The sequence below is a fragment of the Petromyzon marinus genome, unplaced genomic scaffold, assembly GCF_048934315.1.
Source record: "Petromyzon marinus isolate PM22_M1 ecotype Great Lakes invasive population unplaced genomic scaffold, UKy_Petmar_22M1.pri1.0 PM_G_Scaffold_25, whole genome shotgun sequence".
Taxonomy (NCBI): Eukaryota; Metazoa; Chordata; class Hyperoartia; order Petromyzontiformes; family Petromyzontidae; genus Petromyzon; species Petromyzon marinus.
Window position 1 is genome coordinate 2598537 of NW_027422817.1, and position 17925 is coordinate 2616461.

The following is a 17925-nucleotide window of genomic DNA, read 5'->3' on the forward strand; positions in this document are numbered from 1 at the left end:
TTCCGTGACCAGTCACATGCTGATCCCTCACACTAACATCATGCTAATCTCCCAGTTACATGCTAATTTCTGACTTTAACATCTTGCTAATCCAACACATTAACACCGCTACATCAATGCTAAATCCTTCTGTTGATATGTAAACTCGGACTTTAACATAGCTACTACCGTGACCAGTTACATGTTAATTCCTCACATTAACATCCTGCTAATCTCCCAGTTACATGCTAATTCCTCACATCAACATCATGCTAATCTCCCAGTTACATGCTAATTCCTCACATTAACATCCTGCTAATCTCCCAGTTACATGCTAATTCCTCACATTAACATCATGCTAATCCAACACATTAACTTAGCTACTTCAATGCTAAATCCTTCTGTTGATATGTAAACTCCTTCGTCAAGGGGCTCTGCTCCTCCCACCCAGCTTAAAAGACACTGCCAAGCTTAGCAGTGTTCACTCGAGCGCCGTCTTCCCGACAGTTCTGTTCCTTCACCTAAGGAAGGCTACTTGTGTTGTGGCCGAAACGTCATGAGAATTTTATTTTATGTTTATTTTTATTATTTTATTTCCATTCTACGTGGTGGTGACTTTACCGAAAGAACCAAGAATATGAATCCCTGCAGTCACGAAAGCTTTAAATGGAAATTTAAACTGTACTGTATTTGTTTTGCTTTACAGATACCACAACAGTCAGAGATGTTCTACGCAATGCAGCGCCTTCTCCTTAGTAGCTCCCAACGTCTGCAATTCACAAACTTGAAAACTCGCTAATAACTTAATTGGGGGAAACACGAAGCAATTGTCGCCCCCTACTGCAAAACAATTGCAGACCCCCTTCTAAACGTGAACACTGCGGGGCAGTGTCCTTCACTGCAAGGCCGGCGGGCCACGAGCGGCCCCTGGTGGCCTCTTGTGCGGCCCCTGACAATACCCAGATCTGAAATCACCTCCCCATCGTCGTCGTCGTCGTCGTCCTCGTGTGCTGCTGTCAAACCCAGCGGTGTTAAAACGTGTGGCGGCCCTCACGCTGTACCGTGTCTTATCGGCGGACGTGCCCCACCCCCCCCGACCCGCCCTCGCCCTCCGCCACCTCTGAAAATGAGTGAAGAACACCGCCGTGGGGCTTTCCTGCATCAACCAGCGTAGTACGTGACAATAGCGACGCAACGATAATTAATGTCTTCTTTGGTTCTTTCGGTAAAGTCACCACCACGTAGAATGATAATAAAATAATAAATTGATAAAATGACACGATAAAATTCTCACGACGTTTCGGGCCACGACACAAGCGGCCTTCATCAGGTGAAGGGACGAGAATGTCTGGAGGACAGCGCTGAGGCAGTCTCGTCCCTTCACCTGATGAAGGCCACTTGTGTTGTGGCCGAAACGTCGTGAGAATTTTATCGTGTTATTTTATTTTATTATTTAATACAATTAATCCTTGCAGTCACGAACGCTTTAAATCGATGAATAACGTCTCGGCACGCGACACGTGCCGTGTTGTAAAAGTTCACCACTTGCCTCTGGCTGGCTGCTGCTGTCAACTCTTCGTTTGCCTTCTCCAGGTTTTGCACAATCACGTTCAGGTCCCGACGTTCGTGCTGCAGCTTGTCGCACGACAGCCGCAGCTCCGCGGTGCTTGCGGTGAACTCTCGCTCCTTCTCCGCAAAACTTCTCTCCGCGTTTTGCATCCCAGCCTGCATTCAGACCGTACGATGATGAAATCGATGAGGTGGGTGACCCGCTGCATTTGTTCAGATACAGTGAAAAAAGCTTGAGACTTTTCCAAAAAGGCTAAGAGAAAACCATTCCTTATTCGTGGTTCTTTCGGTAAAGTCGCCACGTAGAAGGGAAACTATAAAATGATTAAAATATTAAACAATTAAATTCTCACGACGTTTCGACGGCAACACAAGCAATCATCATCAGGTGTGAAAACCACAGCAAGAACATTTGGAATAAGTGGCGGTGAAAATGTTTTCTTGCTGTGGTGTTCACACCTGATGATGATTGCTTGAGTTGCCGTCGAAACGTCATGAGAATTTTATTGTTGCATATTTTTATTATTTTATTGTTTCCCTTCTACGTGGCGACTTTACCCGAAAGAACCAAGAATATGAATCCCTGCAGTGACCAAAGCTTTAAATCAAAAAGAAAACCATTCCGTTAAAAATATCCAGTTAAGGAATGCAGACAATATTAGCGATGTAATAAATATGAACGGATACATATTCTTAGCTTTTTCGGTAAAGTCACGTTGAAAGGAAACAATAAAAATAATAAAATATATAAAACAATAAAAATTCTCACGACGTTTCGACCATAACACAAACGGTCATCATCAGGTGTGTCGGTTTGCATTAATGTATTTCTTTTTAAAACACCGTTTAAACACCGTTTAAAAATAAATTAATTAATGCAAACCGACACACCTGATAACGACCGTTTGTGTTATGGTCGAAACGTCGTGAGAATTTTTATTGTTTTAAATATATTTTATTATTTTGTTTCCCTTCAACGTGGTGACTTTACCGAAAGAGCTAAGAATATGAATCGCTGCAGTCACGAAAGCTTTAAATAAAAAAAATGAACGGATAGGTCACCTGCAGCGTGCTTTCAACTTCCCGACGGCGATTTACTTCGAGTTTCAGGGTACCACTTTCTTTCTGCGTTTGCTCAAGCCGTGCTTGAAAGTTGCCTGTTAATTCACGCAAAACAAACGAAATCGGGATCGACTTTCACGGTCGGGACGTGCAGACATTTGCCCACCGCGCACACGCACAAACACATCCGGGCTCGTTGGCAATAAAAAGCGGGCAACTTGAAGTGTGCTCTCACGCTCTGTTTCTTCGAGTCGAGCGCAGCTTTCAATGGAATCTTGCAGCTTTTGCGAGGCCGTTTTGAGCTCTTCATTTTTTAACTCCAACAGCTCGGACATTTCTTTGGCCTAAGAGCGATGAGACGGAACTCTCTGTTTGCTAACTACTGAACGACAATGATAATAATACGACTTTACGCACGGATCTATGAAATTACCTACTGCTGGGCAAGGCGAGTTTTCTGGTTTGCAAGTCATCATTGAAGTCAGATAAGTTGTGTTTACCAGACTGAAATGAACTTGAGAAATCAAGACAAAGAGGTAGAAATGTGCACATCCCATATATTTCGTTGAACAAATGCGTTTAGGGCACTGAATACGTTCTAAAGTGGAAATAATTCACATTTTAAGCATTATATTGTTATACAGACGTTTGTAAATTGTAAAAGCAATGTATGAACACTGTACACAATGGCAATAGTAGGCATTAAAGGCAATAGTTTGGGATAGGAACATTAATATATCAGTTTTTATTTGAAGGTGATCTTGATCTTCAAAGGATATTTTATGATTGAGACAGGCATGCCTTTAGGAGCTACATTTCTTACATTTGAAATCAACAAAAATGTATGAGCCTGAATTATAACAGACCCTTGGGGTTTGAGCTATATATACACACTGGTTTGTAAAAGGTAATGCGTGGTCGTTTAATCCAATATTTTTTTTATCCCAACGTGCATTAAAAATGTGAGCAAAAGCGATCAGCTCATGAATTCACACGAACCTGGCTTTCTTTAATCGTCAACTTGTTTACAAAGTCCCACCGCGCTCTTCCCATCGCGTCCACAGCTGCTTCCACTGCGTACGACACACGCGTCGTACGTTCAACAAAGTGGCTGAGCGCGTCAATATTCATCCAGTAAAAACCACAACGGTCATCGATCATCATCGACGGTGCTCTGCGTATCACTGAGCAGCCGTGCATTGCGTCACCCGGCACGAGACTCACCTTTGCCCAACGCAATATTCTTGTCATTTTGAGACTTTAAATTCAATTCGCTGAAAGTCACCGCAAACGTCTTTAAGAGAGGATGACAGCGGGGATCCAGCATCAATGTTAAATGTGCACGTGCGTACGTTTATACCGTTACACGTTTCTCAAGAAATACAATTAAATGAAAACAAAATTTAAAAAGCATCACACATTTTACCTTCAGTTCTGCTTTCAGCGACGAATGAACAGCTTCCACTTGTTCCTGTTCTGTTTCAGCTGCCATTATCACCGTGCGGACGTGACCCACGTGAGTCAACGACAAGCAAGTTTAATCACTAAACGTGTTACACCGTCAACGTCCATTATCACCGTACGCACGTGACCCACGTGAGTCAACGACAAGCAAGTTTAATCACTAAACGTGTTACACCGTCAATGTCATTATCACCGTACGCACGTGACCCACGTGAGTCAACGACAAGCAGGTTTAATCGCTAAACGTGTTACACCGTCAATGTCCATTATCACCGTACGCACGTGACCCACGTGAGTCAACAATAAGCAAGTTTAATCGCTAAACATGTCACACCGTTAATGTCATTATCACCGTGCGGACGTGACCCACGTGAGTCAACGACAATCAAGTTTAATCACTAAACGTGTTACACCGTCAATGTCATTATCACCGTACGCACGTGACCCACGTGAGTCAACGACAAGCAAGTTTAATCACTAAACGTGTAACACCGGCAACGTCCAATGGTCGGCGAATGTTGAGAATGTACCTCTGGTTAATGTTTGTTGCACTGAAGAGGACTGGCCCTTCAGATCGTCACACATCTGCCTGGTGGCACGGATCCTTACGGACACGGGCACATTGCAAGGACGGCGGGTCAGAAAACCTTCGTAGGAACGTATCCGCCATTTTAAGGCAAAGCGCATTGCAGATGAAGATATTCTTGGTTCTTTCGGTGAAGTCACGTAGAAGGGAAACAACAAAATAAAAACTCACCGTGATTTTGTTGTTTTCTGTGACTTTACCGAAAGAACCAAAGAACGTGAATTCCTGCAGTCGCGAAAGTTTTTAAAATGAAAATGCAGAGAGGATGTTGGTGTCATCAACAAGTCGCTCGTTTGTTCTGCCGGCGTGACCTCTGACCTCCACCCAGTAGTCCACTCAGGGGCGGAGCAACAGGGGGGAATGGGGGGGGGGGGTCAGCCCCCCCCCTGAAAATTTGGGGAAGTCAGTAAATCGGGATAACCGGATATCCGGCTGCTGCAAAATGCCGCAGGCTGCCACCTTGTGATGCCACCTTGTGTGCTGCCCTGCAGGCTGTCACCTTGTGCTGCCCTGCAGGCTGTCACCTTGTGCTGCCCTGCAGGCTGCCACCTCGTGTGCTGCCCTGCAGGCTACCACCTTGTGTGCTGCCCTGCAGGCTACCACCTCGTGTGCTGCCCTGCAGGCTACCACCTTATGATGTCACCTTGTGCTGCCCTGCAGACTGCCACCTTGTGCTGCTGCCCTGCAGGCTGCCACCTTGTGATGTCACCTTGTGTGCTGCCACCTCGTGCTGCCCTACAGGCTGCCACCTTGTGCTGCCCTGCAGGCTGCCACCTTGTGTGCTGCCCTGCAGGCTGTCACCTTGTGCTGCCCTGCAGGCTACCACCTTGTGCTGCCACCTTGTGATGTCACCTTGTGATGTCACCTCGTGCTGCCCTGCAGGCTGCCACCTTGTGCTGCCCTGCAGGCTGCCACCTTGTGCTGCTGCCCTGCAGGCTGCCACCTTGTGTGCTGCCCTGCAGGCTGCCACCTTGTGTGCTGCCCTGCAGGCTGCTTGAGCGGCAGCCTTGCGAACTTATCGAACTTACTGGCCACGTCGGCGGCTCCGACCTATTAATAAACTCCGCAGCTCAAATCCAATAATAAGTTTTATACATTTGTGGTGCCCATTGGAAAACACAAACACACTGAGATATCTCAGAATGTTGAAGTCAGCAACCCCCCCAAAGTCAAAATCCTGGCTCCTCGCCCCTGAGTCCACCGGACATCTCTGAAATCTACCGGACATTTGTTACAAAAAAAAGAGCTTCATTGCTCTTCGGGTTTCTCCAGTAAGTTGAGGAACCTAAACAGAGGACAGAGATGAAATTCGAGGGAAATGAATAACTTCTTACTTCTCCATTAAATCTCCTTTGATGTCAATCACGTCTTGAAGTTGCGCGCTGAGGTGTACATTTTCAAGCTGAAAGGAAACACGACACACACACTTCGCTGAGGTGACGCATACCGCTTCAACACAGTTGTCTGATAATTGTTATCTGACACACAGCACTGATAATGATGTTCGGGTTTCATAAAGCATCGTCAATCATGCAGACAAAGCGATCGCTGAGGAACCACAGACACGAATCTTATTGCTGTCCAGTTGAAGCTACAAACAGATCAGAAGCACCTTTAAATCATTGTCTTGGCAAACCAAGTGTTTCTCTATTTTAGTTAACAATGACGAATGATGAGTGGACACAATTACCAATCATAATGATGACTATGGGGAATCCACAAAAACAACCTAATCGTGATTATAACCAGACGAAATTAATGAGTTTGAAACAATATGCAGACTAAGATAATGTAGCAACGTTATTTGAGATGCCACTGCATCTCCCATTGAGCACGGTTGGCTACGTACGGTGTGAAAGAAGTTCAACATACACACACGCAGCACGGTTGGCTACGTACGGTGTGAAAGAAGTTCAACAAACACACACGTAGCACGGTTGGCTACGTACGGTGTGAAAGAAGTTCAACATACACACACGTAGCACGGTTGGCTACGTACGGTGTGAAAGAAGTTCAACATACACACACGTAGCACGGTTGGCTACGTACGGTGTGAAAGAAGTTCAACATACACACACGTAGCACGGTTGGCTACGTACGGTGTGAAAGAAGTTCAACATACACACACGTAGCACGGTTGGCTACGTACGGTATGAAAGAAGTTCAACATACACACACGTAGCACGGTTGGCTACGTACGGTGTGAAAGAAGTTCAACATACACACACACATAGCACGGTTGGCTACGTACGGTGTGAAAGATGTTCAACAAACACACACATAGCACGGTTGGCTACGTACGGTGTGAAAGAAGTTCAACATACACACACGTAGCACGGTTGGCTACGTACGGTGTGAAAGATGTTAAACATACACACACGTAGCACGGTTGGCTACGTACGGTGTGAAAGAAGTTCAACATACACACACACATAGCACGGTTGGCTACGTACGGTGTGAAAGAAGTTCAACATACACACACATAGCACGGTTGGCTACGTACGGTGTGAAAGAAGTTCAACATACACACAGTGCACTGAGGAAAACCAAACCTGATCATTGGCTACGTGTCTACGTCAAAAGATTGATGAAGTTTACCGATTAGCTGACAATAAATGTTTGGGTTTGGAGAAATGAGGAGCCACTCACACCAACATTGAATGAAAGCGTTCCACTGCTTTAGTCGACAAGACTAAGAGATATATTTTTGGTTCTTTCGGTAAAGTCACCACGTAGAAGGGAAACAATAAAGTAATAAAAATATAAACAATAAAATTATCACGACGTTTCGACGGCAACACAAGCAATCATCGTCAGGTGTGAAAACCACAGCAAGAAAATTTTTAAAGTGGCGGTGACATTTTTTTCTTGCGGTGGTTTTCACACCTGATGATGATCGCTTGCGTTGCAGTCGAAACGTCGTGAGAATTTTATTGTTTTAAATTTTTATTATTTTATTTTTTCCCTTCTACGTGGCGACTTTACCGAAAGAATCAAGAAGAAGACGAAGAAGAGATTTGAAGTTTACGTCACTGCAGGAATCCATAATCGTTGGTTCATTCGGTAAAGTCACCACCACGTAGAAGGGAAACAATAAAATAATAAAAAATATAAAACAATAAAAGTCTCACGACGTTTCGACTGCAACACAAGCAATCATCATCAGGTGTGAAAACCACAGCAATAATTTTTTTTTAAAGAGCGGCGGTGAAAATTGTTTTCTTGCTGTGGTTTTCACACCTGACGATGATCGCTTGCGTTGCAGTCGAAACGTCGTGATAATTTGATCGTTTTACATTTTTATTATTTTATTGTTTCCCTTCTACGTGGTGGTGACTTTACCGAAAGAACCAAGAATATGAATCCCTGGAGTCACGAAATATTTAAATAAAAATTTAATAAGACTAAGAGATTTGAAGTTTTTCGTCACCGCAGGAATCCACAGTCTTTGCTTTCATTCAAGTAAAGTCGCGTAGCGCGTATAAAAATACAACACAAAATAATGAATCAAATCACGACGTTTCCATCGCGACACCACAGGCGGCGGTCGTCCTCAGGCGAAAATAAAAAATAAAAATTAAACCTCTTGCTGCTGCTGCTGCTGTTGTTGTTGTTGTGACAGGACTCTCTCGCTGGTTCAGCAGTTCCACTGCAGGGATTACTTTTTTTACCGCCCGAGGACAAAGCGCTTGAGGTGTTGCGATCGAAACGTCGTGGACATTTTATCATCTTTATACCTACCACGTGACTTTACCGAAGTAACCAAAGATTAAAGGCCAAGAGAATGACCGCGCGCAATGCACAAATACTCCGCGGAAACTCGACAAGTCGTCGGCCCGCAAACCAACTCAGCCACCCCTAGCGACAAAATGCATTTGCTTGTTTCTCTAAATAGCAGTAACACTAAATCACTCATATTACAGGAATACAAACGCTTTATTTTTTTAAACGCAGCTACGAGGTTTTTTTTTAGGGGGGGCGCATTTAGACCCGAGGGTTAAGGTCGTTTTTCCTCACCTAATTTTTGAATATCACGAGTTTAATTTAATAATTATAATGACGTACATTGTAATTACTCTCCGGATCAGCCTGCATCACAACCCCGCGAACCACCCGGAGGAGCGTGGAGGACCACCGGTGGTACGGGGGAGGGAGGGAAGGTGACCACACTGTGAGAAGCACTGCTTTAGAGAAATGAGACCACTTACTGCTGCTGCTGTTGCCCACCTGTGTTACTCACAGCCCTGAGGACCACCCGGAGGAGCGTGGTGGACCACCGGCGATACCGGGGGTGAGTGACCACACTGAGAAGCACTGCTTTAGAGAAATGAGACCACTTACTGCTGCTGCTACCCACCTGTGTTTGTCGAGTTGATTTCTGCAGAGCGTCGGCCGTCTCCTGGGCCATTCTGACAGCTTCCTCCTTTTTGCTGAGCTCAGAGTGAACTCTGACCTTCCACATGTTCAACTTGTTCATTTCACAGCGCAAATAATTGTACGTCCTTGACACGTGATCTTTATTCTGCGAAGAAAAAAAACCAACCAAACACAACACACGGCATGAGGAGCGTGTGTCAGCAGCTTCCCAAGCCGTAGTGTCGTGAACACATCAAGATTTTCCGCTGCCCGATGACCGATTATTCGCGATAAACGTTCTTGGGTTGGCTCGCGTAAGTGTGTGTCGTTACCCTCCACCACCCGACCCAGCCAGTGAGGTTTGTCACGTAAACAAAACGCGCCAGTGAATTACTACTCCGGCCCACCGGTGTGTCGGAGAGTAAATCCACAACATTTACACATTCATACTTTACGCGATATAACCAAAAAAACATTTATTATACGAATATAATTGGTCACGAAAGCCTACGTGTTGAACTGATTATTATTACTCCATTTCAACCGAAAACTCGATCAAGTCATGTACAAGCACAAATACACGGTTTTTTTATTTTTTAAATATACTTTCCCTCAAAACGTCTTTGCCAAGTGCTGTGAACGTAAAAAGGTTTAAGGCACAGATCTGAAATTGTTTGATCGTAATCACTGCTGGCAAAAGGGCCTCCACTAGAGGGCGCTCAGTAGAGGCTGAACTCTTCCACGCTGTTCAAGACGTCTTGGAAGAGAAACCCTCACTAGGGGCTGAACTCTTCCACGCTGGGGAGACGTCTTGGTAGAGAAACCCTCACTAGGGGCTGAACTCTTCCACGCTGTTCAAGACGTTTTGGAAGTGAAACCCTCACTAGGGGCTGAACTCTTCCACGCTGGGGAGACGTCTTGGTAGAGAAACCCTCACTAGGGGCTGAACTCTTCCACGCTGTTCAAGACGTCTTGGTAGAGGAACCCTCATTAGGGGCTGAACTCTTCCACGCTGTTCAAGACGTCTTGGTAGAGGAACCCTCACTAGGGGCTGAACTCTTCCACGCTGTTCAAGACGTCTTGGAAGTGAAACCCTCACTAGGGGCTGAACTCTTCCACGCTGTTCAAGACGTCTTGGAAGTGAAACCCTTACTAGGAGCTGAACTCTTCCACGCTGTTCAAGACGTCTTGGTAGAGAAACCCTCACTAGGGGCTGAACTCTTCCACGCTGTTCAAGACGTCTTGGAAGAGAAACCCTCACTAGGGGCTGAACTCTTCCACGCTGTTCAAGGCGCCTTGGTAGAGAAACCCTCACTAGGGGCTGAACTCTTCCACGCTGTTCAAGACGTCTTGGTAGAGGAACCCTCACTAGGGGCTGAACTCTTCCACGCTGTTCAAGACGTCTTGGTAGAGAAACCCTCACTAGGGGCTGAACTCTTCCACGCTGTTCAAGACGTCTTGGTAGAGAAACCCTCACTAGGGGCTGAACTCTTCCACGCTGTTCAAGACGTCTTGGAAGAGAAACCCTCACTAGGGGCTGAACTCTTCCACGCTGTTCAAGACGTCTTGGTAGAGAAACCCTCACTAGGGGCTGAACTCTTCCACGCTGGGGAGACGTCTTGGAAGAGAAACCCTCACTAGGGGCTGAACTCTTCCACGCTGTTCAAGACGTCTTGGAAGAGAAACCCTCACTAGGGGCTGAACTCTTCAACGCTGTTCAAGACGTTTTGGTAGAGAAACCCTCACTATGGGCTGAACTCTTCCACGCTGGGGAGACGTCTTGGTAGAGAAACCCTCACTAGGGGCTGAACTCTTCCACGCTGTTCAAGACGTCTTGGTAGAGAAACCCTCACTAGGGGCTGAACTCTTCCACGCTGTTCAAGACGTCTTGGTAGAGGAACCCTCACTAGGGGCTGAACTCTTCCACGCTGTTCAAGACGTCTTGGTAGAGAAACCCTCACTAGGGGCTGAACTCTTCCATGCTGTTCAAGACGTCTTGGTAGAGAAACCCTCACTAGGGGCTGAACTCTTCCACGCTGTTCAAGACGTCTTGGAAGAGAAACCCTCCCTAGGGGCTGAACTCTTCCACGCTGGGGAGAAGTCTTGGTAGAGAAACCCTCACTAGGGGCTGAACTCTTCCACGCTGTTCAAGACGTCTTGGAAGTGAAACCCTCACTAGGGGCTGAACTCTTCCACGCTGGGGATACGTTTTGGTAGAGAAACCCTCACTAGGGGCTGAACTCTTCCACGCTGTTCAAGACGTCTTGGAAGAGAAACCCTCACTAGGGGCTGAACTCTTCCACGCTGTTCAAGACGTCTTGGAAGTGAAACCCTCACTAGGGGCTGAACTCTTCCACGCTGTTCAAGACGTCTTGGAAGTGAAACCCTCACTAGGGGCTGAACTCTTCCACGCTGTTCAAGACGTCTTGGAAGTGAAACCCTCACTAGGGGCTGAACTCTTCCACGCTGTTCAAGACGTCTTGGTAGAGAAACCCTCACTAGGGGCTGAACTCTTCCACGCTGTTCAAGACGTCTTGGTAGAGAAACCCTCACTAGGGGCTGAACTCTTCCACGCTGTTCAAGACGTCTTGGAAGAGAAACCCTCACTAGGGGCTGAACTCTTCCACGCTGTTCAAGACGTCTTGGTAGAGAAACCCTCACTAGGGGCTGAACTCTTCCACGCTGGGGAGACGTCTTGGAAGATAAACCCTCACTAGGGGCTGAACTCTTCCACGCTGTTCAAGACGTCTTGGAAGAGAAACCCTCACTAGGGGCTGAACTCTTCAACGCTGTTCAAGACGTTTTGGTAGAGAAACCCTCACTAGGGGCTGAACTCTTCCACGCTGTTCAAGACGTCTTGGAAGTGAAACCCTCACTAGGGGCTGAACTCTTCCATGCTGTTCAAGACGCTTTGGTAGAGAAACCCTCACTATGGGCTGAACTCTTCCACGCTGGGGAGACGTCTTGGTAGAGAAACCCTCACTAGGGGCTGAACTCTTCCACGCTGTTCAAGACGTCTTGGTAGAGAAACCCTCACTAGGGGCTGAACTCTTCCACGCTGTTCAAGACGTCTTGGTAGAGGAACCCTCACTAGGGGCTGAACTCTTCCACGCTGTTCAAGACGTCTTGGTAGAGAAACCCTCACTAGGGGCTGAACTCTTCCACGCTGTTCAAGACGTCTTGGTAGAGAAACCCTCACTAGGGGCTGAACTCTTCCACGCTGTTCAAGACGTCTTGGAAGAGAAACCCTCCCTAGGGGCTGAACTCTTCCACGCTGGGGAGAAGTCTTGGTAGAGAAACCCTCACTAGGGGCTGAACTCTTCCACGCTGTTCAAGACGTCTTGGAAGATAAACCCTCACTAGGGGCTGAACTCTTCCACGCTGTTCAAGACGTCTTGGAAGTGAAACCCTCACTAGGGGCTGAACTCTTCCACGCTGTTCAAGACGTCTTGGAAGTGAAACCCTCACTAGGGGCTGAACTCTTCCACGCTGTTCAAGACGTCTTGGAAGTGAAACCCTCACTAGGGGCTGAACTCTTCCACACTGTTCAAGACGTCTTGGTAGAGAAACCCTCACTAGGGGCTGAACTCTTCCACGCTGTTCAAGACGTCTTGGAAGAGAAACCCTCACTAGGGGCTGAACTCTTCCACGCTGTTCAAGACGTCTTGGTAGAGAAACCCTCACTAGGGGCTGAACTCTTCCACGCTGTTCAAGACGTCTTGGTAGAGAAACCCTCACTAGGGGCTGAACTGTTCCACGCTGTTCAAGACGTCTTGGAAGTGAAACCCTCACTAGGGGCTGAACTCTTCCACGCTGTTCAAGACGCCTTGGTAGAGGAACCCTCACTAGGGGCTGAACTCTTCCACGCTGTTCAAGACGTCTTGGAAGAGAAACCCTCACTAGGGGCTGAACTCTTCCACGCTGTTCAAGACGTCTTGGTAGAGAAACCCTCACTAGAGACTGAACTCTTTCACGCTGTTCAAGATGTCTTGGTAGAGAAGCCCTCACTAGGGGCTGAACTCTTCCACGCTGTTCAAGACGTCTTGGTAAAGACACCCTCACTAGGGGCTGAACTCTTCCACGCTGTTCAAGACGTCTTGGTAGAGAAACCCTCACTAGGGGCTGAACTCCTCCATGCTGGGGAGACGTCTTGGAAGTGATGGTAGTACCCACACTTTACCCCACCACATGCGGCCTGCCATTCAACTGCGGTGTACCAATATATACTGCAGAGTGGACAGAGGTGGGACATTGTAGACACGTTCCTATTAAACCTGGCACGCCTGGACATCACGACCTTGTGGACCGCAAGTCCAACGTGCTGAACCATTGCGCACCGTGGCAGCAGCCCCAAGCTTCGTGAAACTAAATAAATTTTCACTTGAAGCTTTCGTGACTGCAGTGATTCACATTCTCGGTTCTTTCGGTAAAGTCACCGCCACATAGAAAGGGAAACAATAAAATAATAAAAATATAAAACAATTGAATTATCACGACGTTTCGACTGCAACACAAGCAGCGATCATCGTCAGGTGTGAAAACCACAGCAAGAAAATTTGAAAAAAGTTTTTTTAAAACGTCAGTACCACGGAGAGCGATTTGGCAGCTTGTTCAGATGTCTGAAACGTCGCGAGAATTTTATTGTTTTATATTTTTATTATTGTATTGTTTCCCTTCTACGTGGTGACTTTACCGAAAGAACCGAGAATATGAAACTAGATGAATCGGTATTTTCTTAGAATGACCGTATTATTAATGTGAAATAACGATGCACATCTGTGGGCACGTTTCAATGTGATCAGCGAGTCATCTTGCCTCTTGCCAATCAAGCGGCACCGGCGGCAGCGGCGGCGGCGGCGTGCTCTGCCGAGGTTGATGCTGCTCAGTGATGTTTGCTTGAGCTGCGAACAAAAATTGCGCACAATTAAGTTAAAGTACATCCTAGATTTAAAGTTTTCGTGACTGCTAGGATCCATACTCTTTGGTTCTATTGGTTCTATTGGGTTTATTTTCACCTACGTGACTTTACCCAATAGAACCAAAGAGTATTAAAGTACATCGTTCATAATAGCACCGCACGAGATGTACATTGGTACACGTTGACACACGTATCGCTTTTTAGAACTTTCCAACTGAGGTTTAGTGCTCAGCTCAGTCGGGGTGTCTGTCGGCAATGAGAGGTTATGATGAGCATCATAAATATGAATAAATCTTCAGTAAAATTGCGTTCTGATATAAAGTGCTTGCCCTGTAGAAAAATCGGCGAACTGACCAAAAGTTTTTTTCCAATGTATATCAGCCGTTTTTTTCCAAAAAAACTTTGGAGACAAAAGCCAGCGTTAAAGGAACCCATCAACTAAACGAAACTAAACTTGTTATTTTACCACGTAAGAGCCCGCTCGGATACGTAGCTCTTGTTCAGAAGCGACCTGGCCACAGTTGATAAGCTCAACAAAGTGGTTCCTCACCACGTGTCAATGTATATCAGCCGCATTACTCTTAAACGTCACGTTTTTCTAAATGCGCGGGGAAACAATGCAGGGCATGGAGCAACATCAACACCGCCGTGGGGAGAACGCGCAAACTTTCAAACGCACGGGCGTCAGGGGTCGGGATCGAACCCACGACCCTCCTGCGTACCAGGCGAGGTAGTTAACATCTCCTAGCCACCGTGATGATGATGATGATGAGAGAGAGACACGCAAACTCCAAATACACAGCAACAGGCGTCAGGGGTCGGGATCGAACCCACGACCCTCCTGCGTACCGGGCGAGGTAGTTAACATCTCCTAGCCACCGTGATGATGATGATGATGAGAGAGAGACACGCAAACTCCAAATATTCATATTCTTAGTTTTTTCGGTAAAGTCACGTTGAAGAGAAACAACAAAATAACACGTTGAAGAGAAACAACAAAATAACAAAATATATATAATATATATAAAATATATATAACATATATATTTTGTTATTTTGTTGTTTCTCTTCAACGTGACTTTACCGAAAAAACTAAGAATATACTTTATTCAATTTTGATTTAAAACTTTCGTGACTGCAGTAATTCATATTCTTAGTTTTTTCGGTAAAGTCACGTTGAAGAGAAACAACAGAATAACAAAATATATATAAAACAATAAAAAAATTCTCACGACGTTTCGACCATAACTCAAACGGTCATCATCAGGTGTGTCGGTTTGCATAAATTTATTTTTAAAACGGCATATTTATTTATTTATAAAAAAAATAACGTTTGCGTCACGCGCAGCGATTGGCAGTTTGCCCAGGACTAGTCCATCTATTTTTTGAAAAGAGGAGGGGGGAGACGAAATTTGTTTTTATGTATGCTGTCTGAAAGCCACTGTAAGCGTGAACAATCAATCAAGAACTGAAATGATTTATCAAATCTTTCCAATGATTGCTAAGATAGAATCCATCTTCTCGGTTGAAATTGTCTCTGTGCTTGTATATGTGGATAGCCTCATGAACGAATCTCTCATGGAAGCCAGATGGCTTACAAAGAACCTCCGTCTTGGAAAAGTCAATGGCATGTGAGCCTACTGAATTAGAACAATGATCTGCTACGGCCGAGGTGTTGGTCCTACCGTGTTTAAGGTCTGCTTTATGTTCACGAATGCGGTCCGAGATATGGCGTTTGGTTTCTCCAATGTAACTACTACCACAGAGGCAACTTAGTTTGTAGACACCAGGGTATTGTATGTCCGGAATCACATCTTTTACAGACAGAACCAGATCACGGATTTTATGTAATGTGTTGAAACAGACCTGGATCTTGTGTTTATTCAAGATTTTGGAGATCTTTTTTGTGATCCCAGCAATGTAGGGTAAAGTGATAGTTTTGAAAGGCTCCTCAAGAGGGTTCTTCTTCATGGTTTGAGTGATAGCTTTGCGGATTGTATAGTCGGAGTAACCATTAGCCCTAAGAGCTTGGTGTACGTGCTTGAGTTCACTGCTTATGTGTTCCTGGTCGGATATGCATTGGGCTCTATGATACAGAGTCTTGATGAGAGAATTCTTCTGTGATGGATGGTGGTGGGAATCCGGTTTCAGATAAGCATCCGTATGGGTAGCTTTCCTGTAGACAGTGTGGCTCATTGAACCATCAGGTCTCTTTTTAATTAGGACATCCAAAAAAGGTATCTTGCCATCTATTTCGACTTCCATGGTAAATCTGATGGCTGGGTGTATGGAATTGATGTGGTCGAAGAATTGGTCTAGAGCAGGCCGGCCATGTGGCCAGATGACAAAAGTGTCATCCACGTACCTCTTCCATAAGGTTGGGCGCAGAGTGGCAGTCTGGATGGCGTCAGTCTCAAATTTCTCCATGAAAATGTTAGCTATAACTGGAGAAAGGGGGGAGCCCATTGGGGTGCCCTCAGTTTGTTTGTAGAAAGTTCCATTCCAAGTGAAGTATGTATTGGTTAAACAGTGTCTCACCAGGGGGGGTTCCTCAGTGTTTAGTCCTTGATGAACCAAGTCTTCAATGATTGCAATGGTGTCAGGTACAGGAACCTTGGTGAATAAGGAAACTACATCAAAACTGACAAGCAAGGTCGTCTGGGGACAGGGAAATACCCTTGATTGTTGATACCAGGTGAGTAGAATTTTGTACCGCAGAGGTGGTCTTTCCAGTGAAAGGACGCAGGATTTCAGACAAAAAACGAGCTAGTTTGTAGGTGGGGGAGCTGATAGTAGAGACTATGGGACGAAGAGGTGTATCAACTTTATGTATTTTTGGTAAGCCGTATAATCTTGGTGGCCTGGCAGCAGAAGGTTTCAACGAAAACTGTTTAGATTGATCAATTAATGCGGTTGAATCAGAAATTATTTTGTTGGTTTGTGTGACGAGGCTGTTGGTGGGATCTCTTTTTATTTTTGTATAACTACCATCGTCGAGTAATTCTTTAATTTTGTTGTTGTATTCTATTTTATCCATGATGACAGTAGCATTGCCTTTGTCAGCTGAGAGAACTACAATATCATTCCTCTTTTTTTATTTATATAATTCAAAACGCTCATCTTTGCTGAGGTTGCTAGCTGGTATCTTAGCGTTTTTGAGGGTTGCAGCGATTTCAGATCTTGCTACGTCTGCAGCGATGTGACCCAGGCCCCTGAGAGCAACGTCTACTTGGGCAATTATATCATTAACTGGTATGTGTTTAGGTGTGACTGCAAAGTTTAGACCTTTAGCTAAAACGGATTTCAGACCATCGGAAATAGAACTGTTACTGCGATTAATTACGACTTTATTAACGTCTACCTTTTTGGTGTGTGGGTCCGGTCTTTTGTTGAAGAGGAGGTTAAATTTGGAAATCAGGTTTTCCTTACATTTGGTCGACATAGTAGCAGCTGAAGAGGCAGTCATATTGTCTACATGTTCCCAATCCGATGTGGACATTATTGCCGTCAATGATAAGTGTGATTTGTAGAGTGTCTTGTCTAACTGATCTAGTTGTGTGCGTATAAGTCTGATTTTTTCTGAGATAAGAGCTAAGCTAGTTTTGAAAAGAATTCGTTTCGCATTAGAAGAAGTTACAGCAGCAGAGGTCAGTGTAAATGCGATTGGTATTACCCCAGAGTCGCGGCATCTCTTCAGGAAGGTGAGAGACTCGATCAGCTGAGCTTTCTTATCCCGGAGTTTGTTGAAGGATCTTAAAGTTATGTGAAAACCCTCCCCGTAGAGGCGATTAAATTTTGATTTAAAACTTTCGTGACTGCAGTAATTCATATTCTTAGTTTTTTCGGTAAAGTCACGTTGAAGAGAAACAACAGAATAACAAAAAATATATAAAACAATAAAAAATTCTCACGACGTTTCGACCATAACTCAAACGGTCATCATCAGGTGTGTCGGTTTGCATAAATTTATTTTTAAAACGGCATATTTATT

At 45.3% G+C, this 17925-nt stretch overlaps 1 protein-coding gene across 1 annotated transcript; it reads right to left on the bottom strand.

Annotated features, from left to right (window-relative positions):
- Positions 1–1428: 1428 nt before the first annotated feature.
- Positions 1429–13916, bottom strand: LOC142913408 (uncharacterized). The gene is made up of 10 exons (XM_076060949.1): positions 13832–13916; positions 9018–9182; positions 5995–6062; positions 4605–4678; positions 4037–4095; positions 3835–3904; positions 3610–3683; positions 2846–2954; positions 2611–2705; positions 1429–1704 (listed from the first exon to the last, which is right to left on the bottom strand). Exons 2-10 carry the CDS (start codon positions 9135–9137, stop codon positions 1429–1431), a joined length of 945 nt encoding a protein of 314 aa, XP_075917064.1. The 5' UTR covers positions 9138–9182; positions 13832–13916.
- Between the last annotated feature and the right edge of the window lie 4009 nt (positions 13917–17925).

Excerpts from the sequence above, each read along its gene's own strand:
- LOC142913408 (XM_076060949.1), bottom strand. The coding sequence starts at position 9,137 with ATGAACAAGTTGAACATGTGGAAGGTCAGAGTTCACTCTGAGCTCAGC. Across the intron at positions 3,905-4,036 it reads CGCTGAAAGCAGAACTGAAG|ACGTTTGCGGTGACTTTCAG; the intron begins GTAAAATGTGTG and ends CCTCTCTTAAAG. Across the intron at positions 3,684-3,834 it reads GAATATTGCGTTGGGCAAAG|TGGAAGCAGCTGTGGACGCG; the intron begins GTGAGTCTCGTG and ends TGTCGTACGCAG.